This window comes from Salvia miltiorrhiza, unplaced genomic scaffold (assembly GCF_028751815.1).
Source record: "Salvia miltiorrhiza cultivar Shanhuang (shh) unplaced genomic scaffold, IMPLAD_Smil_shh fragScaff_scaffold_79, whole genome shotgun sequence".
NCBI lineage: Eukaryota > Viridiplantae > Streptophyta > Magnoliopsida > Lamiales > Lamiaceae > Salvia > Salvia miltiorrhiza.
Window position 1 is genome coordinate 511,555 of NW_026651486.1, and position 26,987 is coordinate 538,541.

Here is a 26,987-nt window from a genome sequence, read left to right on the forward strand (position 1 = left end):
GAGTCTTACAGTGATGTCAAGTCTGCTATTAAGTATGGTAGATATGACGTGACTTATGAGACTGTTGTGAATGCTTTGAAAAGAAAGGAACTTGATTTAAAGCATAATGTTGGGAGGGAATCCGAGATCAAGGTTATGCATGTGAGAGAGAGAAATCAATTTAGACCTCAAAAGCATACTAGTAACCAAGATAATGATGACACTAAGAAGAAGAAGAAGAAAAAGTCTTATAAGACAAGGACTAAGAAGTGTTATAACTGTGGTAAACCAGGTCATTTTGCTAAAGACTGCCCTAGTTCTAGTTCTAGTTGTAGTTCTAGTTCAGATGGTGAGTCAGAGTCTGATGGTGATTTGCAAAATGAGCATGCTAATTTGACTTCTTGTAGCGATAACATGGGTGATTTATTTTCGGTGGTTGGAGCATGTGATAACAACCTGTTGAAATCTATGCATTCTGATTGTCTGTGTGAAAGTGAATGGCGTGTAGATTCTGGTTGCTCTTTTCATATGTCGCCGTTTAAGAATTTGTTTTCAAACTTTTAGACTGTTAGTAATGGCTGTGTGTCTATGGCTAATGGTGCAAAATGTCATGTTGTTGGCATTGGTGATGTGCGTCTTAAGTTTGAGTCTGGATATGTTTTCACTTTGAAGCATGTTAGGTATGTGCCTGATTTGTGTTTTAACCTCTTGTCCTATTCCGCCTTAGAAAGTGATGGGTTAGAAGGTAGGTGGGGAAATGGTCTAATGGAGATTATGAGAGGATCCTTGATTGTTTTCACAGCTGAAAAACGTGATAACATGTATGTCTGCCTTGCTGATCCTGTTACTGTTGTGTCTAACTGTGTGGATGACACCCAAGTTGAAAAAGACTTGGATTGGCGTGTGTTTTAGTCTGTCTTATGATACTGCTCACTTTGAGGTGGAGTTGTTCACCCCTCTTAGTTTATGTGATCTGAACATTTGTGTTTCTGTGTGTTTGAGCATTGTGTTGCTCGTTTTGTTTGCTTGTGATGTCTTCGTGACTTTACAGGTTTGATCTTTGTGATTGTCCAACTGTGTGTTGAGTCTGTCCTTCGTGATCTGCGTGGTCTTTTAGGATTGTTAGATCTTAGTGATCTATGTGTTCTATGTGTGTTCTGCTGGTTGCTTTATCTTGTGTGATTTGCAGGTGTTTGGACACGGTTAGTTTACACGGTGATCTGTGTGATCGGAGCTTACTTTGTGTTTGCTCACTTATTTCCCTTGTATTGTCTGTGTGATTTTACAGGGATCTCGGCATTGATGAATCCCATTGTCCTTCTCGTTTGTGCACCACGATTGGGCCAAAGGTGGAGATTGTGAGTCTTATTTGGCCCAACTCCTTGGAAGCCCAAACCCACACACCAAAGCCCATCCTGGCAGGCCCATATCCTAGCCTACTTAAGCCTCTTTGCCCTAATTACTAAGTGAGGGAAAGTGTGCAGAGAAGAGGCAGCGTGAGTTTGAATTGGAGAGGTCATCTTCTCTTAGTGAGATAGAGGGAGAGGCGCAGTTGAGTGTGAGAGAGAAGACGAGTGTTGTCGCTGTTCTTGTGTGATCGAGCGAACCATGTTCTCTATCTCTCCATTCGCCTTCCTCACGTGGATCGAACAAGAAGCTTCGTGTCTTGCTTGTTCTCCCCCTGTTTCGTGTCTTCCCGCCGCAGCTACTGTGAGGGGCCGCCGGAGAGGGTCAAGGGTGTCGTGGGTGTGTGGAGCTACCGGAGTTTGTTGTGGTGCAAGTTGTTGTGCGCTTAGAGAAGGAAACGGGACTGAGCCGAAGCTTTGCCCCCCTGCTGCTCGTGTTTCTACAGCTGGAGCTGGAACGTCGCCGCGGCGCAGCTGCTCCCAGGGAAGTCACTGCTGCTGTCACGCTCCTGCTGTTCCTGTTGCTCTCTCCCTCCAAAGCTTGAAGAGCTCGTTGGCTTCGTGCTAACGAGTACGTGGACGACGACGTGTCGCGATAATACCTAACAATACCAAATTGTATTAATACTCTTTGGTTTGGTTTGGTTTGATTTGATACTAATACAATTTAATTTTATTTATTAAAATCACAAAATCTATTTTAGATTTGATTTAGTTTTAATGCCAAACCCCGTCAACTCAACTTAAATCGCGGACACCCTAATTATATGTAGGTGTGTACGATGAGTTAAAATCCCATTTTTGTGAGATTAATTCTCAAAAAATTTGGCTTAACAAACTAGCTTAACTTAAAACAAGTATATTGATTTTGTTAATTGAATGGTTCAAACTTCGTAAATATTCGATCATAAAACAATCTTCTACTCTACCATTACATATTTACATCAATCGAAAAGTATTGAAATTTGTTGGTTGTCGTATTCGTTAGGTTGCTATTATCAACATTATTTTCAACTTATTTTGGTGAAATAAAATAAATAATGTTCAAATGCAAGTAGAACATAATTAGTCTTTTCTAGCAAGAATTTTCCATCATATGACGTTTCACTCCAAACTCTTATCTTATCGTACGACTATGGTGCAATCCCAATCAGCTCAAAAATATTAAAAATCTACGGTCTTAATTAAATCATTAGTAATGACGAAGCTCGACTCAGTCAATAAGTCATTTTTCGTCTAATTAATAGCTCAATATTCTTTCTTTTTTTGACATTTTGAGGGAGGGGGAGCGGTGTGATTTGAACTTTGGACCTTAAAAAGAAAACATAATTACTACGGACATGTATATTAATCAAATAGTATGAATTTTAAAGTGAATAAATAAATTTAGTGAAGTGAGAGTTATTAAAACAGAACAGGGCGAATGTACAATATTAATCTGTATTTTAATTTATTATTAAATTGAGATTTAGTACTCCACTAGCAAGAAAATTTTCAAGAAAATTTTAAAGCCATCCAAGGATATCAAGAAAATTTTAAAAGTAATTTGTCGAATAATTTCATAAAACTAACACATACACATCCCCTAGCATTTGCATCCCATGCAATACACGAAAAATATTTTTATATTTCTATATTAATATAAAATCAATACCAACTCTATTTTCATATGTGTAAATATAATAATTAAAAATAATAATTTTAACTGAATATATTTAAGTTGAATATTAAAAATATAAAAAATTAAAAAAAATCACAACATTAGAAACAAATATTATGAGAAGGCAAAAATAATTAGTTAAAAAATAAAAAACAAAACTTAAATAAAAAATAAATTTATTAAAAAAAATGAGAGATGAAAGAGAATTTTAAAAAAATTAATCTTTAAATAACTTTTAAATTTTAAATTAAATATGTATATAAAGCATGGTATCAAATTCAATCTCTAATCGTGACCTCTAATTTGATATGCATAAATATTTTATAATTAGTTGGATTTTAAAATTTTAGAAAGAAATAAAAATAATAAGAAGATAAAGAAAAAAGAAATAAAAAGAAAAAATATAGTTTAAAAATAAACTTTTAATCTATTATAACTAAAAAATTACCACTCAATTTTAAAATTAATTTTAAATTGGAATTGTTTTTTTAATATAGTATTGATAAAAACTGACCAAATTATCAGTCTTGATCAAATTATAAATGCACACTTCAAATCGTTGACGACGACCATTTCTTAAACAGGATTAGATAATTGTTGAAAGAATTTTGATTAAATTAAAGGTAATTGCCAATCGATTTTACAACGATCAGATTTTAAATTATTTAGTTGCAGAGAGATGGTGTGTGTCAGTGTGTGTGTGTTTGGGAGGGAGGGAGGGGGGGACTTCTTTTAGGGTTTTTTTTTCCTTCTTTCTAAAGGCCATTTCTTTTAGGGTTAAATGCATTAAAATCATAAACTTTGGGTCGAATTACGATTTGGCTACGAATTTTAGAATTTCAATTTTTTTTATTAAAATTTTTCACATTTGTTCAATTTTATCATCGCTTTTCAATTACTCCAATTCAAAATCATCGTGACAATGATGTAGCTCGCTAACACGCGTCACAATTTTTTCCCGTCCAATAACTTAAGCACAATATTTAGTAAGAATACGAAACTACGTCGTTTAGTACATATTTATCACCCAATCCGTAGAATTGAAATCATTACCTTAAATTATTGTTTTCTTCTTCTTCTTCTTCTTCTTCTTCTTCATCACGTCTCTACAACTAGGGGGATTCTTCTTCTTCTTCTTTCTTCCCTTAGGCTTAAATTCAAAAATCATTGTTTGCATGTGTAAAAACGCCCCAAGGGTTGAAACTTCAAAAATCGCAAATATTCTTGAGCGTGCTTCTACTGTTGTCGTTTACGAGCTGAATGTGAAGTTTTTTCCTTTTTAAAAAAATATTCTTCTGTATTTTACTGCTGAGGTTAATTTGTTGCAAGCTGAGATTTTTTTTTTCAAATTCATTGTACTTTTTTTGTGAGTGAATAAAGAATAACATCGTTGAAGTTTGCCCAAACAAACTCAATTACTAAATTGGTGAGAGTCACAGGCTTACTGGGCATATTGAGCGGTTTTGTAAGAAATTTTATGAATTTGAAGCTAAGAACTCAAATTTAGAGGATTTGAACAAGAAGTTGGAGAAGGTTTCGGTGCAGTGCTATTTTATAGATACAGATATGTCATATTAATATATCATGTTTGGTAGAATGCATTAAAATCATTATATAATACGGTTTGAGAATCTAGGCCTCTCCTTAATCCGGGGTCCTACGTGGCATCTCTAATAATTCACCATTCAAAATCCCTGCAATTCTAGAGCCTCTAGCTCAATTCTCTGTCGCTGACGTGGCAATATAATTCCACATCAACTATTTTATTTTAAAAACACAAAATCAATATTTCTCTTCCCCAATTCCCAAAACCTAAAACCAATTCCCCTTCCCCGTCTCTCACATACGCTCTTCTCTCACCCGCCGCAATTCGCTGTACTTCGGCCTCAACTTGGAGCCGCCGCCCCTCCCTCCGGTCTGCGATGCGCCACACACCGGCCTCAAGTCGGCGCCGCCGTCCCTCCCTCCAGTACGGCCGATCTACGATGTGCTGCAGCTCCGGCCCTCACCAGCTCGCCCCGACCTGTCTCTTTCGATCGACAACAGCAGTGCCCGACTACGCCGCCCTCACCTAGCCTTTCCACGCCATGCCTTCTTCGGCCTCGATGCCTCCGTCCGGCGACGATATAATACATGGCATTCAGAGGAGGGGGCCTTAGCGGCCATAGCCAGGGTCGTGGGCCGCCTAGGGCGAGGGAACTGCCTTTCGATTATCTTCCAGTAATCAGAAATATCATACTCTTTTAATGTGATTTGATTAGGGCTGTCAAACCTTGCGGGTCGGGCCGGCCCGGCCCAACCCAGCGGGCCTAGGCAATTTTTTGGGCCGGGTCGGGCCGGCCCAAAATTTCAGCGGGTCTCGAACAATGAAGCCCAGCCCGGCCCTATACGGGCCGCCGGGCGGGCCGGGCCAAAACGGGCCAAAAATTAATATATATATATATATATATATATATATATATATAGTTCCAAAAATTAATAAATTAAATCAAATTTAAAGAAAAAAATTGAAGACAAATTCGATGAAATAAAAAGGGCCTTAAACAATCTACATCTAAATTACGTAATTGACTAAAATTAAATGTAAACAAATATGACTAAAACTAAATGTAAACAATATGAATACAAGTAAAAAACAAAAACTAATTGCAAAAACAACAAAAACTGAAAACGATTTATTCTCAAATGAATTAATACAGTAATCAAATCAATTGGAATCAAATAACAACCACAAAAAATAAATAAATCTTTCAAGTAAAAATAATTTAATATTGATTATTGATTGCTAATTTAAATCCTAAGCTAGACTTTGACTCGTCATTGTCGTCAATTGAAGAAATGGACTTAGATTGGGTTGGGTGCATTGGGATTTGGGAGGAGATATAAATTTTTGATATTTTCACCTACTATACTGACGGGCCGATTTGGGCCTGAAAGCCCGGCGGGCTTTTTGGCCCGCGGGCCGCGTGACCCGGCGGGCTGCATGGGCCGGGCCAGGGAGGCCCGGATTTTTTTGGGCCTTAAAAATCCTAGCCCAGCCCGGCCAAAACTACGGGCGGGCCGGGCGGGCCCATCGGGCCGGGCCATTCTCGGCCCATTTTGACACCCCTAGATTTGATTATCTGTGTAGTTTTGATTCGAAGATGAATTTGATTGATTGATAGGAAGAATTCAAGGCGCTGCCGAAGGCTGGGGATTTCTCATATTCATGGGCCTCGACAAGTACGAGAACGAGGAGCTCATCAAATACGAATTTCCTGAAGATATTTGGTATACTTTTTCATTTTATTATTTTTATTATAACACCTTAATTAATTGGGTTGTGTATGGAGAAGGGGGTTGCATTTTTGAGAGTGTAGGTTGAAGGGCATATTTCGTGGGTTTTAGGCTATTTTTCTGTAATTCATTCATAATTTGATTTGGTTTTGCAGTGAATGAATCAGTTCAAATATTTTTTGCGCTTTTTAAATTTTCATATTTGTGATGCTTTTGTTGATTTACATTTATATTTATCTACATATCCATAAATTTGTTGAGGATCATATTATATCTTTGAGAAGATAGAGATTCGTTATATGTTGGTGATCATTGTAGTCATAGATGTTACTTGAATAATGTCCTATTTGTAAGATCTTTTTCTTTATAATTTTATTTTGAGAATATGCTTGTCACTGAAAGAAAATTTAAAACAATCATAAGACTTGAACAGAAACTCAGTTTCTATGGCCTCGCGAGGAGGAGCTGTTCTTTTGTTCCTGAATCTCTCTTTCATATTCAAGTTCTTTAGTTTCCTATCGTCTTCACTCTATCAAAATGACGAACATTCCCCAACTTCATCAAATGACAAAAGTTTGGGTCTCTTAGGTTCATTGGATTCATGTTCAGCTTATGAAGGGGATGGCGTGATATTGGAATCCTAAAGTAAATCATGTTTTTGTTCAAATTTAGCTGAATTTAGCATAGGTGATCAAAGGAGAGAGAGGTTTGATGTTTGTTTTGCAATATGTATGCAAAAGTTCACATATTGAGTAACTCCTTATGTTGTGGTGTTCTTCCTCTACTAAAATCATGTGCATCATTGGTCCTTTATGAACTTATTGATGGTAGAACTTATTGAGTTTTCTGAATGTAAAAATTACTGCAGTTGGTTTGAGTGCTCAAAATCCTCTAATGTTGAAGTATACTGATTGTTCCATGAAGTAGTAGTATTTAGTTATCGGATTTATAGCTAACTAAATTTTCTGGCTGTGAATGATTTGACCTGGATTTTATCATAGGCTGCTATATTATGTACATTTGCAAGGGCTGCATCCTTTTTCTATCTGTGAAAATCCCACCCAGAGTGCCTTCACTTCTGGTAGGCCCATGAACTAGATTCGAATCATTTTCAATGAATTCATAAGACGTGATCCCATAATTTACCTAACTATTTCCATTACAAGAATTTGCCAAACTCAAGTGATGTATATATAATTAGGAAAACCTTGTATATAGCAATTAATTGAAGATACAGGTAGAATAGTTGCTCAAAGAAAGCAGAAATAGTGGCAGTTCAGGTGCTTTCAAAAAAAAAAAAAAGTGGCAGCTCAGGTCATAAAGCATTCATGCAAGAGACAAACAATAGCACACTAAGTAGGCATTTACTTTGAATGATAGAATAAATTAACAAAAAAATAGGATTGAGTATTTGAAGGATATGATGGTCAAACAAGTTTAAAATTAATCAATCCATCCTTACCACTCAAATTAAACACCCCCTAATAGTAGTAGTTACACTTGCAACACAATCAAGTGAATGTGAATTGTGACGGAATAGTGACACAGTTGGACAACATTTTCCCTCAAATCTGCATTCTAAAACCTCATGATAATGAATCACTGGAACTTTTTGTGATTACTATGTCATTCTTTTTCTCTCAGGAAATTTGTGGTTTTAGGGAAAGGAAGGAGAAAATGAAGAGGATGAACCCGAAGAGGAAGAAAATGTAGAAGAAGAAGAACTCAACAATGACGGTGATTATGAGCAGGTATACATGTATAAAGACGACCTGCTTGTGGACATATAAATGGTGGAAACAAGTAAATGAAGTTTTTGTTACACACTTTATTTTTTGCTCATCTAAAATATGTCAGCTCATTTGATTTGTCTTGCTTCTCTGTAGTTGCTTCGCTAATGTGGTTCGATTAAAAGATTATATATGTCCGGCCACTTGCTGCCCACATCTTGGGAAAGGCCACAAGCTAGAATGTAATTTACTTGAACATATCAATTTGTCCGCGTCCATCATACAAAATTCAATAACTCGTGTTTGTACTTTAGTATATATTGTTATACTATTGACCATTCCTTCTATTGCAATGTTGGATGGATAAATGGTGCTTCCTATGTGGTTTTTAAATTCATGGGAATAGGGTTAACTGGAGTCATACTGTATTTACTTCTATTATAGTTTGAAATCTAATGTAAACTTATTTTTCAATAATAATTTCATTTATCGCAACACCTAGAGCATTCACAATGGCATAACCCATTTGGAGGCTCTAAGAGGATATTCCTCATTAAGAGTCACCCTTCCATAGCAAGGGCCTCTAAAATGGCTCTAAGAAATTTTTATTTTATACAAATTAAAATTAAAATATTACATTAGTTAAAATAAAATGAGTAGTATTTTATTGATAAATTTTGCAATAAAAAAAAAGATAAAATTTTAATATGACACGTGCATAGCACATGTCTTACATTTTCTTCTTTAAGCTGGGTGCGAGACAAAAGACCATATGCGGGGGAGGGGTCACGAACAGTGGGGCCCGAGCTAGGCGCAAGAGCGCTGTTGTGGAGGCTCTTATTCTAATTAAATGTATTAATATTATCATTTCATATTATATTGTTTAAAAACTTATTAATATATCAGTGTTTTAAAATTATTGCGCCAAAAGATACCCGTCGAATTTCGACGGGTTACCCACTAGTATCTATTAAATATAATATGTTGTTTGGTATGATCTATTAAGATTAGATTAAATTAATAATGATTATAATTATGATTTGTTTAACGTATACCGTCTTCCTAGGTAGCATATGAAACCACTCGAAATGTATGATAATTTCTCTTTATAAAGAGTTGTATATTTTTTCAAACAAGATATTAAAATGTCATAGGTATATCCAACGAGCCCTTAGTATACAAATCCAACAATAATGACACGATTTTATTCATAATATTCTGCAAGTATAACTGTAGTAAGTTTTTCTCTTTGTAATGAAAAATAAATGAAAGCAAAAATTAGCTAGGATTGCAAGCTTATCCATACAAACAGAACTATATATACAGTTGAATCTACATTACCTACTACTTACAGTAAAAATGAATTAGTAATTGCGATTTTCTTTGTCAAAGTAATTTTTATAATATCCAGAATGGCTACTATCATAGCTTAAAAAACAAAGAATTATATTTTTAATGATTTTTTTTGGGCAGTAGAAACAATAGTTTATTACTCAGCCTCATCATGAGATACAATTTCTTGAAGCTACAAGGGCCATTTATATTTCCACACCAAGGCCTAGGATCAAACCCCACCACTCCCCCTCATCAAATCTTAAAATAAATTGCTTCTAAAAAAATCTTAAAATAAATTATAACAAAAAAAAACAAATAAACAAACAAAAGCTAAGGCGATATTAGCGATATTTGGCCTTTGATTTCCTTGATTATAGAGTAATGAAAATGAGCTACTCCTTAATCATTTTCTCTTTTGGGCTTAAGTTCATATTAGGTTGATGATAAACTCATCGTTAAATTAGGGCCTTAAATAGCTCGATTTAGTATGCACATTAATTAAGCTCATGAAATCAATAATTTGGGCCACCATCAGGTTTGAGCGTTTTATGGGCTCAAATCTCTATCTATTACAATTGCACAAGCAAGTGCAAGTATATAACTCAACATCAATTCCCTCAAAAAAAAAAAAAAAAACGAACTCAACGTCAAAAACCTTCTTTTTTTCCTACAATGACAAAAATATATTTATTTTATAATGGTTTTTCAAGGTGATTCTATTCTTAACCCTCATTTTAGTTCTCTGTAAAATTTTAATAATAATAAATTTACAATTTTAGCCTCTAACCTCTAGCCTCAGCGTCAATATGTGATAAATTATAGTTTTGGTTCCTCCCACATCTATATAATCTATATAATAAAAGAGTAGTATAACGGCTACTTTTTCCCACCAAAATTTCTCTCTCCTCACTTTTCTTTTTTTATTTTGATTCTCTTTTAAAAATCATAAACTTTGATTCATAAAAAAATATTCAATATGGATGTTAAATTAAAGATGATGACAAAATCTGATGTAAAAATTATATAAAATAAAAAAGTTATTATCATTTAAAATCACAAAATTATTTTTTTCTCTCCTCTCTCCTATCTTCTTTCTTTAAATGCTAGGGTTCTTCATTTTTTTTTCTATTTCATTCCTTCTTCTATTTTTATTTTATTTTTTTGTTAGAAATTATTTTTAATATTTTTATTTATAATTTTTTCTATTATAAAAATTTAAGGCAACTAAACTTATATTTGTTCATTTTTATCAATTATAAATAATTAATTGGTAGTTCAAAAATTCAAAATTCAAATGTTTTCAGATTCATGTATTTATTGAGATTATGTTGTTCATGACTTCAATTTTTTATTGAGATTTATGTTTGCATTTATTTATATTTAAATTATATTTAATATATGTATTTATTTATTTAAAATATCGTTCAATTTCAACATTGGTCGTGCATCGCACGAGCGGACATACTAGTAGTGATAAATTTGGAGTTATAGTTTTTGGTGATTCGTTAGGCAATTGGTAGAGAAATTAAGGCGTGCGACATTGCAAGAAGGTCGAGATCTGAATCCATCTGAAGTGCAACACTTGCATAACTTCAAAAGGTCTATGTTGCTATCTGCACCCCTAAAATTTCATTTTACATTACAAAATTTATCGAATATCCTCTCGTGATAATTGAGTATTACCCAAATTACATATCTTATAATCACTAAAACATAAAGGATTACCTATATACAAAAGTTCATTTCTTTTGCAAATTTGTACTTTTTTCACTTCAAAAGATATAGTCAATTTCTCGTATTGACATATACAAAAAATATTTAATATATTTAGGGTTAATTGCCTATAAATACACGAACTATACTCAAATTTTGGTTTTTGACCAAATCTATTTTTTTGGTCAAAAAATACATAAACTTCTATATTTTTGGAATTTGACCGGAGCCGAAAGGTCGTCGGCTAATAAATTGATTGTCTGAATTCTGATGGGCAATTCGAAGATACCGTTAGAAAGCTCTTAATGTTATCTTTCTAATGATACTTATATTGTTGAGTTTTGATAATCGGAAGTGGTAAAAAAATGCCATGAAAGTCGAGGTCACGAAACTCTATATTTTTTCTTTTTTGCGACCACTTCCTGTTACCAAAACCCAACAATATAAGTATCATTAGAAAGACAACGTCAATAGCTTTCCAACTGTACCTTCATATTGGCCATCAGAATTCAGTCAATCAAGTTATTGGCCAACGAACTTTTGGGGTCATGTCAAATTCCAAAAAATTAAAAGTTTATGTATTTTTTGACCAAAAAAATAGATTTGGTTAAAAACCAAAATTTGGGTATAATTTGTGTATTTATAGGCAATTAACCCATATATTTAAAAAAGTGATACTCCCTTTGTCCTTTTAAAATGTATCCTCTTCTAAAATAGCACGAATTTTTAATAAAGTAATTGAATGTGTTGCGAGTAGAGTAAGGATCTCACTTTATTGATTGGAAAAGATATCAAAAATAGACTGAATACATTTTATGAGAACGGACGAAAATGACAAATTAGATACATTTTATGAGGATGAAGGAAGTATTACTTATAATCTTCCTGTTAGGAAATCAACATTGGGCCTCGAGCCCCACCTCGGCGAGCCTCGCCCCCGACTCAATTGGGGGACTCGATTTCATGAGCCAAGTTCAAAGGAATTGAATAAAGATATTGAAAAAGTAAAATAAAATAAGAATATCATTTTAAATTTCATATTATAAAAAATCAAATTTAAATTCAAAAAAATAAAAGTTCAATTTTAAATTCAATTTTCAATTTTAAAATTTATCTATATATATATTTTTTTTAAATAAAATGAAAAGTCTATAGAGCCACCTTATAGCCCGCTGCTGTGGGGTGACTCTTTAGAATGTCCCTTAGAGCACCTCCAATGGGGGCCGAGTGAGACGGCTTGAGCCTTGCGCTTGGCACCCTGCCACGTTGTCGACTTCCCGAGCTCGAGCAGCGGCTCTAACTTTCGCACCTTTAAAATTAAGCAGGGTTTGCACGCGCTTCCTAAAAAATTAAATTTTAATTTAGAATCTGAAAAAGTTTGGAAATTATTACTCCCTCCTTCTACTAATTCATGACCTAGGGGAGGAAACACGGGTTTTAAGAAAAAATATATTGTTTATTAGTTGAGTGGAGAAAGAGACTCACAAAGTGTATTGTTTATTAGTTGAGTGGAGAAAAAATGTATTGTTTATTGGGACTCACCAATTAAAAAAATATATAAATGGTTACTAAATGTAGGACATGAATTGTTGGTAGCCAACGACTACTTCACCCATTTTTCCTTTTTTTCATTCATTTATCTATAAATATACCTATTTCCTACACTTTTTTCTACAACAAATACTTCACCAATTTCATTTTAGTTATTGTATTTTATTTTAATTACTGTAATGTGCCAATTTTAATGATTTTAAGATCTCGTGGGGGAGGGGGGCACGACAGCAAGCAATCCCCAATATGAATGGTTTTAAGATCTATCTGCTATGAATTCTCTTACATCTTCATTCACACGTGCAAAATGAAAAGAAAATTGGGTTAAGTACCAAATACCCCCCCAACGTTGGGGCCCCTATCGCGTATAGAATCATATAGTCAGGGTAGGCGCTGTTTACTACCTCAACGTGGCTAAATCTAAGCAAATCCCCCCTGTGTTTTAACACCGTTAAGTCACCGTTAAAAAAATTATTTTTTTAAATTTTTAATTAAGATGATCTCTCTCTCTCTCTCTCTCCCCCCCCATCGAGCATCCTCTCTACTCTCCTCTGCGTTCTCTTTCCATGTTTGCTATACCGTCTCTCTCCCTCCTTCTCCAGTGAGCGTCGCCGGTTCTCGCCGCCTCCGGCGTGGCGAGGCCGGCGCCTCCCTTCTTTCCCCTCTTTTCCTTCATTTTCTTCCTCTTTTCCTCAAATCATAAATAGATCTAGGGTTTCTTAGTTATTTGAACAGAAGGGGTTCACCGGCGGCCTCAATTACTACCGGGCGCTGGATCTGAACTGGGAGCTGACGGCGGCGTGGACGGCGGCGAAGGTGAGAGTGCCGATGAAATTCATGGTGGGAGATCTGGACATGGTGTATACGACGCCGAGAGTGAAGGAGTACGTGCACGGCTGCGGATTCAAGCAGAACGTGCCGTTGCTGGAGGAGTGCGTGGTGGTTGAGGATACTGGCCACTTCATCAATCAGGAGAGACCTAATCAAGTCAATGCTTGCCTTCATCAATTCTTCACCAAGTTTGCAGCTTAGCTCTGTCTAATGCTTCAATTTGGAAATTCATCATTTTCGTCTCTAAATAGGGGAAAGGGGAAAGAAGGGAGGCGCCGGCCTCACCACGCCGGAGGCGGCGACAACCGGCGACGCTCACTGGAGAAGGAGGGAGAGACCATCTTAATTAAAAAAAAAATTAACGGTGACTTAACGGTGTTAAAACGCAGGGGGGGATATGCTTAGATTTAGCCACGTTGAGGTAGTAAACAGCGCCTACCCTGACTATAGGGTCCTATACGCGATAGGGGCCCCAACGTTGGGGGGGTATTTGGTACTTAACCCAAAAAAATTGTTAATATCAAATTACATTGCAGTATAATAGTTAAACTATACTCCCTACGGCCACGATATCGTTTTCACTTTTGCCATTTTGGTTCGTTCACAATATCATTGTCACTTTCATTTATAGTAGTTGGGTTCACAAACTTTCACTCACAACAATAGTGGGACCCAAACTCCACTCACAACATTATCACTATTATCAACTACTATCCACCATTTTCTTAAAACCCGTGTTGTCCACAAAGTGAAAACGATATCGTGGACGGAGGAAGTATTATTTAGATGGATGGAGTATTTATTACTCCATGTGTCCCAATATTCATGGCTCGTATTCCTTTTTGATCAGTTGTCTCACGTTACTTGGCATGTTTCATCTTTTAGGTGTAATTAGGGAAGAATTAATAATTTAATTAACTATAGTAATTAAATATAATACTAACCCTAAAAACACCCTGTTTAGCCCTATGTTGTGATGAGTTTTATGGGTGTTTAGGCGTGATATTGATTTATATATTGGTCTCGTTTACTCAAGAGTTGATTGATTTCAGTTTTTTTGCTAATTTTGTTATCTTAGGATTTTATGCTCGAATTGATTAATCCGTGGACAAAAATGGAGTCATAATTGAGTTGAATGGTCTGAAGTAGGGTTGTGCATCGATTCAACCGACCCAATATGTAAAAATCGAAACCGAACCGATTTGAATAGAGGTCGAACCGAACCAAACCGTCAAAGGACCAAACACCAACCAAAACCGAACCGGTTGAAATCGATTGGTTTCGGTCGGTAACCGAACCGAAACTACTTGGGAACAATCGCCGTAAACTTGTATCAACCACACCGCTGAAACTTAGATCAAAACAATCAAACAAAATTCACACCGCAAAACAATAATTCACCAAAATCACACGAGCAAAAAGCACGCCCAACTCAACAACTAAAACTCTTGAAATTGCAGAGCATTCAACACTAAAATTGAACCCGACTTAGATGCTAAAAACGGTGCTTGATCTGCAAGCATAGGTGGAAGGCGGCAGAGAAGCGGAAGGCTCAGACCATGGAAGCGGCGGTCGGTCGGTAGAGAGAGAATGTTTGGGAAAGATGAAAGAGAATGTGTGGGGAAGAGAGGTTGTTCTGCTGCTGCGTTGACGCGACGGTGCTGATCGTGGAAGCCGATGCTGGCCTGCTACTGCGGAGGAGAGGCCGGGGAGGTGGCGCCGGTCTATTTAGCGGCGGAGGGGAGGCCGGAGAGGGAGAAGCCACCAGAGTTTGAAAATTCAGAATGTGTGGACGTGCGGCGCAGCGGCAATAGTTTTTTTAGGGTTTCAGTTTCAAATACTTTATTTTGTTTGAAAACATGTACTTTAGTTTTAAATTTTATAAAATATACTTATATATAACCTATTTAAATAATATATATATAGGTCAGTTCGGTTCGGTTCCCGACCGACCCATTGTTGGAGAACCGAAATCGAATTGAACCCTAGTCGATATTTAGTTTTGAAAACCGAACCGATAACCGAATCATTTTTTTTCAAACCGAACCGAACAAAAAATCATCAATTCAGTTGGTTTTTTCGATCCGATTTAGTTTTTGCTCACCCCTAATCTGAAGAATAATTGAAGCTCGTCTCGATACGAGTTCGCGGGCGAAAATGAATCTAAAATCCGTTTTGAAACAAGGGAGAACGGGTTAAAACAAAAAATATTGCGCAATGTAGAGGCCTGCGCCCGCCGACTCCAACTTGCGTAGGGGTGCGGCGACAGCCTCCACCTCACGGCGCCGCCGCCTACTCTGGCCTCCGCCCGCGCAAAAAATGGCAATTACATAAATTGCCATTTAAACCATTTTTCTTGGATTTTGAGGCCACCCTCAATTTCCACAGACACCTGCTGATATTTTTACCTTTTCCCTTGAGTTTCTGAGAGATTCTAAACATTGGAAACATTGAGATTACATAGGATCGTTATTTACTTTAATCGATTATAAGAACTCTTACTTTATTAGTTATTCTACATTCATCATCTTATTATTTTATTGCTTGAAGGATTATGATATATTTTTGTCTATTGTTGATTATTGAAGCTAATGATTTCCTTCGACGGAGCACGAAGGTGAAGGAGCAACCAATTGGAGAGATGATGACGCATGACACGGGGCGTCTAGCAGTGATTCGACGGAGAGTGCTCGAGCAACCCCGGTTTCCTTCGAGGAATATGTGCAAAGAGATACTATTCTCCGAGATAGGCAGATGCACGCCGAGCTCCAACATGATTTGATCGAGCATGTTTGAGCACGTTTCGGACCTCTAGAGCAGAAATAGTTATTTTTAGGAATTGTTTTTATTTTATTAAGTTTTGTGTAATTTTTAGGATTTTAAAATTAATGCAATTTAAATTTGAAGTAAATTGTGTGATTAAATTTATGCAATTAAACTTAAATGAAAAATAGTAAAATCAAAACTAAAAAAATCAAGTAGACTATCAAATAACCCCAATGCGACCTCCTTATTCAATGTGGTCCTCTCTTATCAAATAAGCTACTCCCTCCGTCCACGAATTAAAGCCCCGTTTGAAGGTGGGCACGGAGACTAAGAAAGCTAAAAAAAGTGTTGTAGATTAAATATAAGGGTAGTTGACTAAAGTGATAAAGTAGTTGACTAAAGTGTTAAAGGTGTTGTGTGGTGGATCCACTAGTGATAAAGTGTAATAAATATAGAATATAAAAATGATAAAGTTGTTGTAAGGTGGGTTCATTAGTGGCAAATGATAGTAAATATAGGAAAAGAAGAAGAGTAAAAAGGTACATAAAGCACAATAGGGCTTTAATTGGTGGACAAAAATTTAAGTGCAAGTAGGGCTTTAATTCATGGACGAAGGGAGTACTTATTAAGTAGGCTATCAAGTAGCCAATATCACGGATGCGATGGAAATGATTATAAGTTTATAACCATAAAAAGGCTGCATAACACAACAAGGTCAATTCCGTCACTTCAGCCTCGAATCCTCTGGAACACTGCACCTTCCTTACGGTGCACCTTCTCTCTCTCCAAAACATGTTTCAATCACAAAGTTTCATTTTCTTTTTTTAGATTTATTGCAAAAACCCATTCTTCAAAACCCTAATAAACAAAAATTTCCCCCTTTGGCCCGAATTTCTACTTTAAAAACCCTTCAAAACCCTAATTCGTGCTCCAATCATCGAGAAATCAAGTCCAGAAACTCAATCGTATAACGAATCGTTTGCTGCACGACGTCAATTGGCTGGAATTTCTGTCGTTTTCAGTGTTGATTTTTAGTGTGAAAATGTCAACGAGGAGGAGAGCAGGGGAGGAGAGATTATACTACAGTCCACCGGCGATGAGGCGGCGGCAGCAGGAGCAATCGGAGCTAAAGTCGGCCTCGTCGTCGTCGTTGCCTGAGAGGAAAGGATCCGGGTCGGATTCGTATTTGGATCGGTTCTTGGAGCACACCACTCCCGCTGTGGCAGCTCAGCATTTTCCGAGGGTAATTTTTTTTCGTTTCATCAGCTGTTGAATTAGGAAGTGCGTCAGTTCCTTTTTTTACTGTTTTGGTGCGGGCGGCAGGGGGTTTTGATTTCTTATTTGGGTTTAATTTGTGAGTTCTTTATCATTTTGAGGGATCTTTGGATATTTGGCAATTTCAATGTAGTTTGGCTAGATGACATGGCGACGATGATGATAACAATGTGAGTTTTTGTGAACTGAAATAAGGTTGATTTTTGAAAAGTAGTGGGGTACCGATTGGATAGACTTATTTTTGCTTTGATGAACTAGATTTTATACTTCGGATCTCATCCCCCCTATGCGGATGACTTATGAAAATGATAAGCTCTTGGAGGGTTTCCAGTCTGGTATTGAATTTACGTCTGTTAAATCTTGAGTTGCTGATTGTAAGGAAATTGAGTAGAGGATATCTGTTCTTTTGTTTATAAGAGGTTGCTTATGGGCTTATGTAATGACTTGTTAGTTCATACTTTTGTTTTTGTAAAACTAGATGGTCTGTTTGTGGTGTGTTTTGATGCTACTTTTTGTCATTAGCTGACTAGATAAACTTCGGGAGAGTTGGGTTTGTAATGATTCATTTACTAAAAACTGAAGTGAAGAGAGAAAAGTTAGAAGATTATTGGTTCTTCTAGTGAAACAATAGTTCAAGGCCCGAAATTTGATAGAAAAACAATTGTATTACTGGTGATTTTTCTTCAAGCTCGAACCACCTTCATCTCAACTTAACTAAACCATAATTAACTATTTGCATCAATGTCATTGTGAGCATAATTTTTGGATTTCATGTAAATTTCAGTTTCATATTATGATACTACAATTATAAATGAAATATTGGCAGTCTAATTTGATGCATTTGGAGATTTGCAGACAAGTATGAGATCGTGGAGAAATCGTGGTACTGAGTTCCATCCGTACTTCATTCTCGGGGATCTTTGGGAATCTTTCAGGGAGTGGAGTGTATATGGAGTTGGAGTTCCCCTCCTTTGGAATGAGAGTGATTCTGTTGTCCAATATTACGTACCATCCCTATCTGGTATCCAATTGTATATAGATCCAACACGCCGCGTCGTGGAACAAAGGTGAGTTTGTATTCTCAATTTGTTTAATTTCTTCATTTGTTTTGGGGTATTAGTTTTGTCAGCATGACTACCTCTAGTATTTTAGTTAGATTAAATCTTTTAGTTTTCATTGCCAAGTTACTCACGAGTACTTTGTTTAAGACATATCAATGTGTCCAGGAACTGTGAGGTAAGACGTAAGCATCATTTGGAGTTGCTCCCATAGACTTGTAGGTGCATTTTACTAGTAGTAGTGTAGAACCCTTGAATATGCTGCCATGCTTGCAAATTGTTTACTCCTGTCTTGAGCTCTTGAGTGCAAAATTTTACTTGAATGTTGCTATCAAGACAGTTATTTGATAGCTGTAGTTTCTTGCAAGTCATTTAAGGGTCATATGTGCTGAGTGGAATGAATATGAAAATGATGAAAAGAGTCTCTGGTGAGTGGGTGAATTTATTTAATAATGCCGAAAAAGTTGTTGTGCTCCAATATGTTTATCCACTTCTACCAACATTTTCTGAAGGCCTGGATATTTGTAGTTGGCATCTTTTTTTTTTTTTTTGATAAATTAACAATTAAATAAGTAATTAAAGACCGCACCACGGTGGACTTGAACCCAAGACCTACATTTACCACTCTACTGCTACTGCTAGGCCAACACATGCACACATTTGTAGTTGGTATCTTGGTATGCTGATTATAAGTGTTCAAAGGCGGCAATAATTCATTATATTGTGTCTGACTTTACGTACTGACAGGAGACCTGGTGAGGAAAGTGATGCTAATTCCTCCAGGGGGACAAGTACTGATGGGGAAAGTGAAGGAACTGACAGAGGTGCCAATGATGCTCGGGGATCTTGGAACCAGAAGAACAATATTGGCCATGGATTTAGAAGATATGCAGGGAGAAACAACCCTTCTATGGAATCATCTGTTGATGCAGATGATATTAGCAACCCCCCTGGTCTACTTATCTTTGAATACTTTGAAAGGGAGCTCCCATTTCATCGTGAACCACTAGCTGATAAGGCAAGTCTTGATGTCTTATTGACCATTTTCTGACATTCTATAAGAATTCTGGCATTTACCTTAAAAGGTTGTGTTTGCTTGCAATCAACAGATGTCAAAACTTGCCTCTCATGTTCCTGAGCTAAAAACATACAGGAGTTGTGATCTGACTCCTTCAAGTTGGATGTCTGTTGCTTGGTAAGCTCTCTCTCAAACAAGACTTGAATGGCTTGGTGATGATGTCATCTTGTTCTCATTGAGAGAGTTGGTGTCTTGTTTTGCAGGTACCCCATATATAGGATACCTGTAGGCCCAACTCTACAAAATGTTGATGCATGTTTCTTGACTTTCCATTCACTTGCAAAACCTGTTAAAGGTGATTTCCTACTTATCTTTACATTTCTTGTTTTATTCTCTATCGCTATTTTGTGCTTGCAACTAGATGTATTCACATTACTGCCCAAAACAGGGTTCACAATCTGATATAATCATTACGACTTCGTAGTTCGTTGTTTTTGCTGTTAAAGTTATACTAAAACTCGTTCTCATGTGTACATTCAATGAAGGTGGGTATGATGCTAGTAGCAAGCTCTCGCTGCCTACCTTTGGACTTGTTTCTTACAAGTTCAAAGCCGCAGACTGGAATGGGGATGGAGTTTATGAAGGCCAGAAAGTTAATTCTCTCTCACGAGCTGCTGATAATTGGCTTCGACTACTGCAAGTCGATCATCCTGACTACAACTTCTTCATGTCGCACAACACTTACTGGAGATAGTACGATAACCGCAAGAACTCCTCCTCTCTAACAAACTCTATACTGCCGTCAGCAGGGTAGACCCCTCTCATCCTTACCACGATACAGGCTGCAAGCGGTGTGAGCATGTGTGCGTCTACATAGCAGATGATGATGGAGTTGTGCGCGGGAGATGCCGATTATGGTGTAGAGGAAGTTTTGACACCCGCCCTAGTAAGTAGCTTCCTACAACCAAATGCAGATATTAGATGTTTGGTGATGGATTTTGAACTTCTGAATGATGGATAATTGTCTTACTGGCCCTGTCTTCTCTTTCTCTCTCTAATCTTTTTTTTTTTTTAAATCCGGGCCGTCTTTGCTGATTAGGCTGCCTGATGATGACGAATAGTAGTATATCATGTATACAACCTTTTGGCTATGTATTCCTTATAGATTGTATATTAATAACCTGGTGCAAATTGCAATGTGTGGTTAAGTTTGAATTTTGTAGTTTTTATTGTTTTTCTTGATGATGTATTGGTATTTATTTATTTATTTCAGGTCATCTGGATTTATAGAGTGCAAATCTAAATTTGTGATAGTTGGAGATTTCTCCAACTGTTTTGAATTTAGAAAATTGATCATATGAGAATTAACACTATATATAGCACTGTTTATATTGCTTGCGTCTTAATTTGAATTTTGGATTAAAATTTGTGATATGATCTAGGTCTCTATATAGTGCTTGGAAAGGTTAACTTTTTCCTCTACCAATGATGCAATTGATATGATTAATTTATAATTGAAATAACTTTGATTAGTTTCCATTAAGTGATTAGAATAAAGCATGCATATACAAGTCATTTAGCTTTACCATTTTTTTTTCTTTCAATCAAACATTTTGAACTTTATAGTTTGGTCTTCAACGCTTGTGAGAAATCATGGGTGAAATTGGGTCAAGAACCAAATTCATACCCATATTTGTAGATATTTATATGCCATTTGAATGCAAACCTCGGCTCATCTAATATACCAATCCGAGAACTCTGCTCACTACGAATGCGTTACGAATATGCAGTGCTTGGATTTAGATTTTTTACAATAGGAATCAATTAATCACATTTGCAATTCCAAGTTTTGCTTAATGTATAATTTCATCAGCATTGAAATTATGCCACGTCGAAGAATGGGACACAATAAGTAATTTGGGTTCAAACAGTGCAAAAGATTAGATGTCTAATTACCACCTTCACACACAAAAAAAACACACTGAGGAAAACTCCTTAGTAGAGAGAGAGAGAGAGGTTACACCACATCCAAAGGATGGGCTTATGTGAAAACAACATGCATATAAATGCATATTACATACTAGTAGATTCATAGTTTTATTCTGCACATAAATATGTTGTCACATACATCACATACTAGGTAGAAAGAGACAACTTAGCTCTATTTCCTCACTCTGGCTGTTTCCTCACAACCTTAATCTCTCCGAAAATAGGTCTCCATTTTCAAAACCCCCCCATATATCATTGCTCATAAATCATCAAGAAAAGTCGACATCACAAGGCCCCGCACGAATTCACACCTTCGAGTCTTCTCCCTCAGATCTTCATCCGACAATGGGCACTTTTGCACGACTCTGAGTCATCACCACAAATTCCAAAACATCAAAAAGATGAACAACTATCCGAGAGAAGTGCATAACAAAACCAAGAATTAGGCAAAGATTATAGCTCTACCTGTTGCACAAATCCCCTGCATGGTTGTCGACAACTGTGCACTCCTCGACAGATGATAAAGGTCGAACACTTGATGACTCATCAGCATCGGGTGGATTGTATATGAACGACGTTAACAGTGGGTCGGGTTCTATATGTGAGGAAGAAACCGGAATTGAAGATCCACCAAGAAGGGAATGTAGGCTTCCTCCATCCCTCAACTCTCTTCTGAAGATGGAAAGTGGAAAATTAGATACACCTTTCCTCAGTCTTCTCCTTCGCTGCACGTGAGATTTGTGGTCAAGGAAAAAACACGGTCTCCATTTTATTGTAAAATAAGATACGAGGAAGAGATTTGATGGTGAATATAATAGCAAGAAGAAGCATTTGGCATTTTTCAAAAGGATATCTTTAGTAAACTTGCATGCTGCATGGTCAGATGGTGAACCAAATCTGATCCGACCCTTTTTGCACAAATGGGACATACCTGCATATGCAAATAAAAACCATCAGAATATTAACCAAAGCATACAATTTAGATTAATCACGAATTGTAATGATTCAGTATATCAATATTTTTAACCATGTGTCAAATCAAGTCGAAACACAACTACAAAGGCTGGTTGGTAAGTCCAAGCATAATGTCCAAGAATTTAAATAGTTGTCCTCACAAAGATGAAAAATAGGAATATTGCATAATAACTTCAAGAAACGGTTGCATGTTGGCAGCAGGTGGCATTAATGTGTAAATTGATAAGGTAATGGAAACGAGTGCGTTTTGTGAATCATGACTTGTTTCTCTGATTGACATACAAGTATGCTGTGATTATACAGCTAATTGCGAACTTTTAATACGCCCAAGACCCTAATTGCGAATTTTTAATAGCATGTCGTGATTATACAGCTAAAGGTAAAGGAGCACAGTACATGAGGAAATCGTCTATTTACACATTACAAGTATGCATTCATCCAATTGTTTGTATCACAACCTAAGATGTGCCTCAAGATTAGCATAAGGAATAAAACTAAATGAACCATTGTTTTCTTAGCATGTGCATCTACGTACAAGCACAATTATGCAAAGTAAACAACTTTCTGCAATTGCAATCCTATACCAAAGTCCCATGATCTCATTTAAAGCCGTCTTTTGTAGCTATAGCAAAGCTCTTAACTAATTCCATGTGGTCATAAGCAAGCATGATAAGGACAAGACCAAATGCTCTCTTGATCAAAATGCAGCTAATTACGCACAAATAAACACCAAAAATAACTATACGAAAGAGAAAGTTGCAATGTAGGTACCCCATTCTTAGCTTCAACGGGGTGCTCTTCATCAACATGACAACAAAGCCCTAATACATCAAAATCCTCACTGCAAAATGGACAGAGAAACTCGGACTTGAGCTCTTCCTCTCCTTCAAACTCTTCTCCATGATATACATCTGCAGCGCATAAGTCATCCCACCATTACATTACATAAAGAAATAACAAAATCGAACTTGCATATCTCTGACACAGCTTAAAAAGATTGAAACATATTTCTGAATTTCATTACATCTTACAAGAAGGATAAATTGGAACTCAAAGATCAAAAGGGTTTCTCATAATAAGAATTCTTTAAACAAGAAATGAAAAAGAAACAAACTTTCTTCACCAGCTCATGCCATATGACAAATACAATCCCAAACATTAGAAGTTTCGCAAGCAAAGCTGAATTGAAAAGTCGTTACTAGGCGGAGAAAAGGATAAAACTTACTTATTTTTTGTTTATAAATTACAAGTTTAAAACACAGAACCCTAATAGAGCATTGCATGTCCACAGAACAATAAAAAAAATCCATCCAAATCTCCATGACTTTTGCAACAATTTCCAGCACCCTTTTCGTGAGAAAATTGTACAGAATAGGACAAAATCATTCAACAGATTCAAATATCTTTAATTATTGAGAGATAAAATCTGAAATTTCACACAAGAAGAATAACCAAGCTACCTAAATGTGCTTCCAAAATTAAAAACAGCTAAAAAGAAAATAAACCAATTATCCAAATCAAAATCCCAAATTCCTCATTCGGATAATTCAATTATTAATTACCATACCCAACCAAGAAAATCCCCCCAAAAGAAAAAAATACAATCTAGCTCAAATTTCCCTCGAAACTAAACAAAAAACGTTTCACCAAGTTTCCTTAAAAAATCCATACAAAGCAACAAGTTTTTCCACATAAAAGCTCCAAAAATTTCTCAGAACCAAACCCACCTGATCGAGATCGATAACGCCTAGAGTAACTCGAAATCCGAGACCACGAATCGGACTCCATTTCCGTCTACAAAAAAATTCCCAATTTCGTGTCAAGAAAAAGTCTCTGTGAAAACTCCTCTACAAAACCCACTCGGTTAAGGACACACACTAAACACACTGAGCTAAAGATTCAGACGTACGTAAATATTATCTATAAAGAAAAGAGATAATTAATATAAAAGGGCTGAAAACGGGGAAGCTTCGGAGAAATTGATGAAGAAAGAGAGCCAGAGAAATGAAGCTCCCTACCAAATTTTCTATGGTCAGACATTTCGACAATTTATATACTGTGTTTCTGTGTAAAAGGGGCTCGGTATGTCGTTACATTTACACAACTGCCATTTCTTTTTACGGCAGGGTACAACCTATGTAGCGTGGCGTACTGTTAGGTTCGGTGGCTAGATTAGGCAACTCGGTTAGGAGTTAATAAACATTTAGCTCGGGGCAAATTTTGTTAGGTTAGTTGGTACGAACTCGTTATTATTGAAAATTCGTGACTTCATACAAAATTAATATATTTAGGCTATATTCATCAATTTTATACTAATATATTGTATATAATGTGTGAAATTATGATAAATAGTCATGTTAGTAAGTGACAAAGTTATATTATTATGATTAAGAGGAGTATGGTCACATTAACGATCAATAGTGTTATATACATTTCCCTTAATATATTGTTATCTTTATATTATGTGTATTGTTCCATAATAAGTGTTCTATTTATATTTTTGAATTGTCTTATAAAAAGTGTCATATTTTTAAAATAAGAAAGTGGACTCCGCCACTTTTTGCCTTTTAATTATTTTCACTTTAATTTTATTTTTCACACAAAATAAAAGTGGATTTCATCACTTTTTAATCATATCCACTTAAATTCTTGTGCCGAAACAAACTATGACACTTGTAATGAGATGTAGAGAATATAAGGTAAAATGTTAGGGCAAATTGCATGAAAATACCCCACTTTATTTCAAATTTGATTTTTTGACAAACTTTTTTTTTGTTGCAAAAATTTGAACGAGCTTTCAATTTGTTGCAATGTCCGGCCCGTTAAATTTTCGGGCCAAATTAAATCTTAGTTGGCAGCCCGGCTGCCAACGTGGCATTAAAAACGCCAAATCACACCCACCCTCCCCTCCCACGTCACCCTCCACTCCCACGTCACCCCCTCTCTCTCTTCCCCCTTCCCTCTCTTCCTCGACGGCTCTCACCCTCTGTCTCAATTCCTCCATCGCCCGCCACTTCCTCCCTGAATTCTAGGACCTCTGCAGCAACGGTCGCCGCCCCCAAATTCCCAACAACTCGCCGGACTTCCGACCTCCATCGTCCCAGATACCCAACAACCTCGCCGCCTCCAAATCAGAAATTGAAGAATGAAGAAGGCGGCCACAGATCTGAAGCCCATATCCGCCTAGACGCTTTGAAGCTTCGTCCTCCCCGCATTCACCACCAAACAACCACTTCGTCCCCCTCCGCTTCCTAGACCCCGTCGGACCCCTCCATTCCTCCATGTCAAAATCACCACTAAAGCTCTCTCCATTCACTACGATTCGAATGGGGAAATTGTTTAGGAAATTGCCTGAATTCCCATATTATTTCCAGATCTGTGATTTAGGGTTTAGGGATTCGAATGGGGAAATTGTTTTTAGATTGGAGCTGGTTAATTGGAGAAACGATTTAGCAATCTCAGAAATGGAGCAAATAGGGAAAAGCGGGGAGAGGGAGGGGGAGGTCCGACAGGGTCTAGGAAGGGGGAGGGGCGACGGGGTCTGGGGAGGGGAAAGTGGCGGCGCTGAAGTGGGGATGGGTAGGGGGCGGCGGGCGCCGACGATTGGTGGCTGTGGTTTCTGCCGCCGAGAGAGATGGGGGAAGAGAGAGAGAGAAGATGACGTGGGAGGAGGAGGAGGAGGAGGAGGAGGAAGAAGAGAAGATGACGTGGGAGGAGGAGGAGGAGGAGGAAGAGAAGATGACGTGGCAGCCGGGCTGCCAACTAAGATTTAATTTGGCCCGAAAATTTAACGGGCCGGACATTGCAACAAATCGAAAGCTCGTTCAAATTTTTGCAACAAAAAAAAAGTTTGTCAAAAAATTAAATTTGAAATAAAGTGGGGTATTTTCATGCAATTTGCCCTAAAATGTTATTGGTGTTTTATGAAACCAACACCTAAAACTACAAAGTGAAATCATAAACTATACCTAGTGCGATTGACTGAAGAAGACGAAGTGAATGATCGGAAACTTTGCACTAGAGGAAAATAGATGTTATATTCAAAAGTATCAGATAACGTAAATGTAATACACGAGCACGAGACCTATTTATAGATTACAATTGAGGGTAAAAAGGTAAAATCGATGCTAGTGCATGCGTTTGACGTGATTGAAGGGTATATCAGGAATTTCATCTTCACGCGGGAAAATCCTCCGCGTCTTTGGCGATCCTTCTGAAAGAGGCGATCTCTCTGGCACGGATGACTTCTCTGGCGTGGAGGACTTCTCTGGCGATGGTGACTTCTCTGAGGGGGATGACTTCTCTGATGGAATTGACTTCTCTGATGGAATTGACTTCTCTGATGGAATTGACTTCTCTGGTGAGTGTATCTCTTCTGCCATATTCGTCCCGCCAGTGGGGTCGATTCCTCTGATTTGTATTCTT

The 26,987-nt window shown here is 36.9% G+C and overlaps 2 protein-coding genes and 1 long non-coding RNA gene across 5 annotated transcripts; 2 read left to right on the top strand and 1 right to left on the bottom strand.

The window, feature by feature from the left end:
- Positions 1 to 4,833: 4,833 nt before the first annotated feature.
- Positions 4,834 to 8,398, top strand: LOC131003161 (uncharacterized). Of its 3 annotated transcripts, none has more exons than XR_009094565.1 (4): positions 4,834 to 5,265; positions 6,210 to 6,315; positions 7,966 to 8,124; positions 8,208 to 8,398. It is a non-coding gene; the product is annotated as an uncharacterized LOC131003161 (long non-coding RNA). The 3 variants fall into 3 exon arrangements; XR_009094564.1 differs by having other exon boundaries at positions 7,966 to 8,072; XR_009094566.1 differs by having other exon boundaries at positions 7,983 to 8,398.
- Positions 8,399 to 16,950: 8,552 nt separating this feature from the next.
- Positions 16,951 to 20,813, top strand: LOC131003162 (uncharacterized). The gene is made up of 6 exons (XM_057929643.1): positions 16,951 to 17,490; positions 18,378 to 18,589; positions 19,328 to 19,598; positions 19,690 to 19,775; positions 19,862 to 19,953; positions 20,144 to 20,813. Exons 1-6 carry the CDS (start codon positions 17,290 to 17,292, stop codon positions 20,350 to 20,352), a joined length of 1,071 nt encoding a protein of 356 aa, XP_057785626.1. The 5' UTR covers positions 16,951 to 17,289; the 3' UTR covers positions 20,353 to 20,813.
- Positions 20,814 to 21,615: 802 nt separating this feature from the next.
- Positions 21,616 to 24,607, bottom strand: LOC131003163 (protein DEHYDRATION-INDUCED 19 homolog 4-like). Its single transcript, XM_057929644.1, has 6 exons — positions 24,472 to 24,607; positions 24,290 to 24,356; positions 23,334 to 23,473; positions 22,441 to 22,518; positions 22,053 to 22,318; positions 21,616 to 21,952 (listed from the first exon to the last, which is right to left on the bottom strand). Exons 2-6 carry the CDS (start codon positions 24,348 to 24,350, stop codon positions 21,847 to 21,849), a joined length of 651 nt encoding a protein of 216 aa, XP_057785627.1. The 5' UTR covers positions 24,351 to 24,356; positions 24,472 to 24,607; the 3' UTR covers positions 21,616 to 21,846.
- Between the last annotated feature and the right edge of the window lie 2,380 nt (positions 24,608 to 26,987).

What these genes read in the sequence shown, in the direction of transcription:
- LOC131003162 (XM_057929643.1), top strand. Translation starts at nt 17,290, where the DNA reads ATGTCAACGAGGAGGAGAGCAGGGGAGGAGAGATTATACTACAGTCCA. An exon ending in CAGCTCAGCATTTTCCGAGG is followed by an intron (nt 17,491 to 18,377) that starts GTAATTTTTTTT and finishes GGAGATTTGCAG; the next exon opens with ACAAGTATGAGATCGTGGAG. An exon ending in ACTTGCAAAACCTGTTAAAG is followed by an intron (nt 19,954 to 20,143) that starts GTGATTTCCTAC and finishes CATTCAATGAAG; the next exon opens with GTGGGTATGATGCTAGTAGC.
- LOC131003163 (XM_057929644.1), bottom strand. Translation starts at nt 24,350, where the DNA reads ATGGAGTCCGATTCGTGGTCTCGGATTTCGAGTTACTCTAGGCGTTAT. An exon ending in AGCATGCAAGTTTACTAAAG is followed by an intron (nt 22,319 to 22,440) that starts ATATCCTTTTGA and finishes CACAAATCTCAC; the next exon opens with GTGCAGCGAAGGAGAAGACT. An exon ending in GCAGGGGATTTGTGCAACAG is followed by an intron (nt 21,953 to 22,052) that starts GTAGAGCTATAA and finishes GTGATGACTCAG; the next exon opens with AGTCGTGCAAAAGTGCCCAT.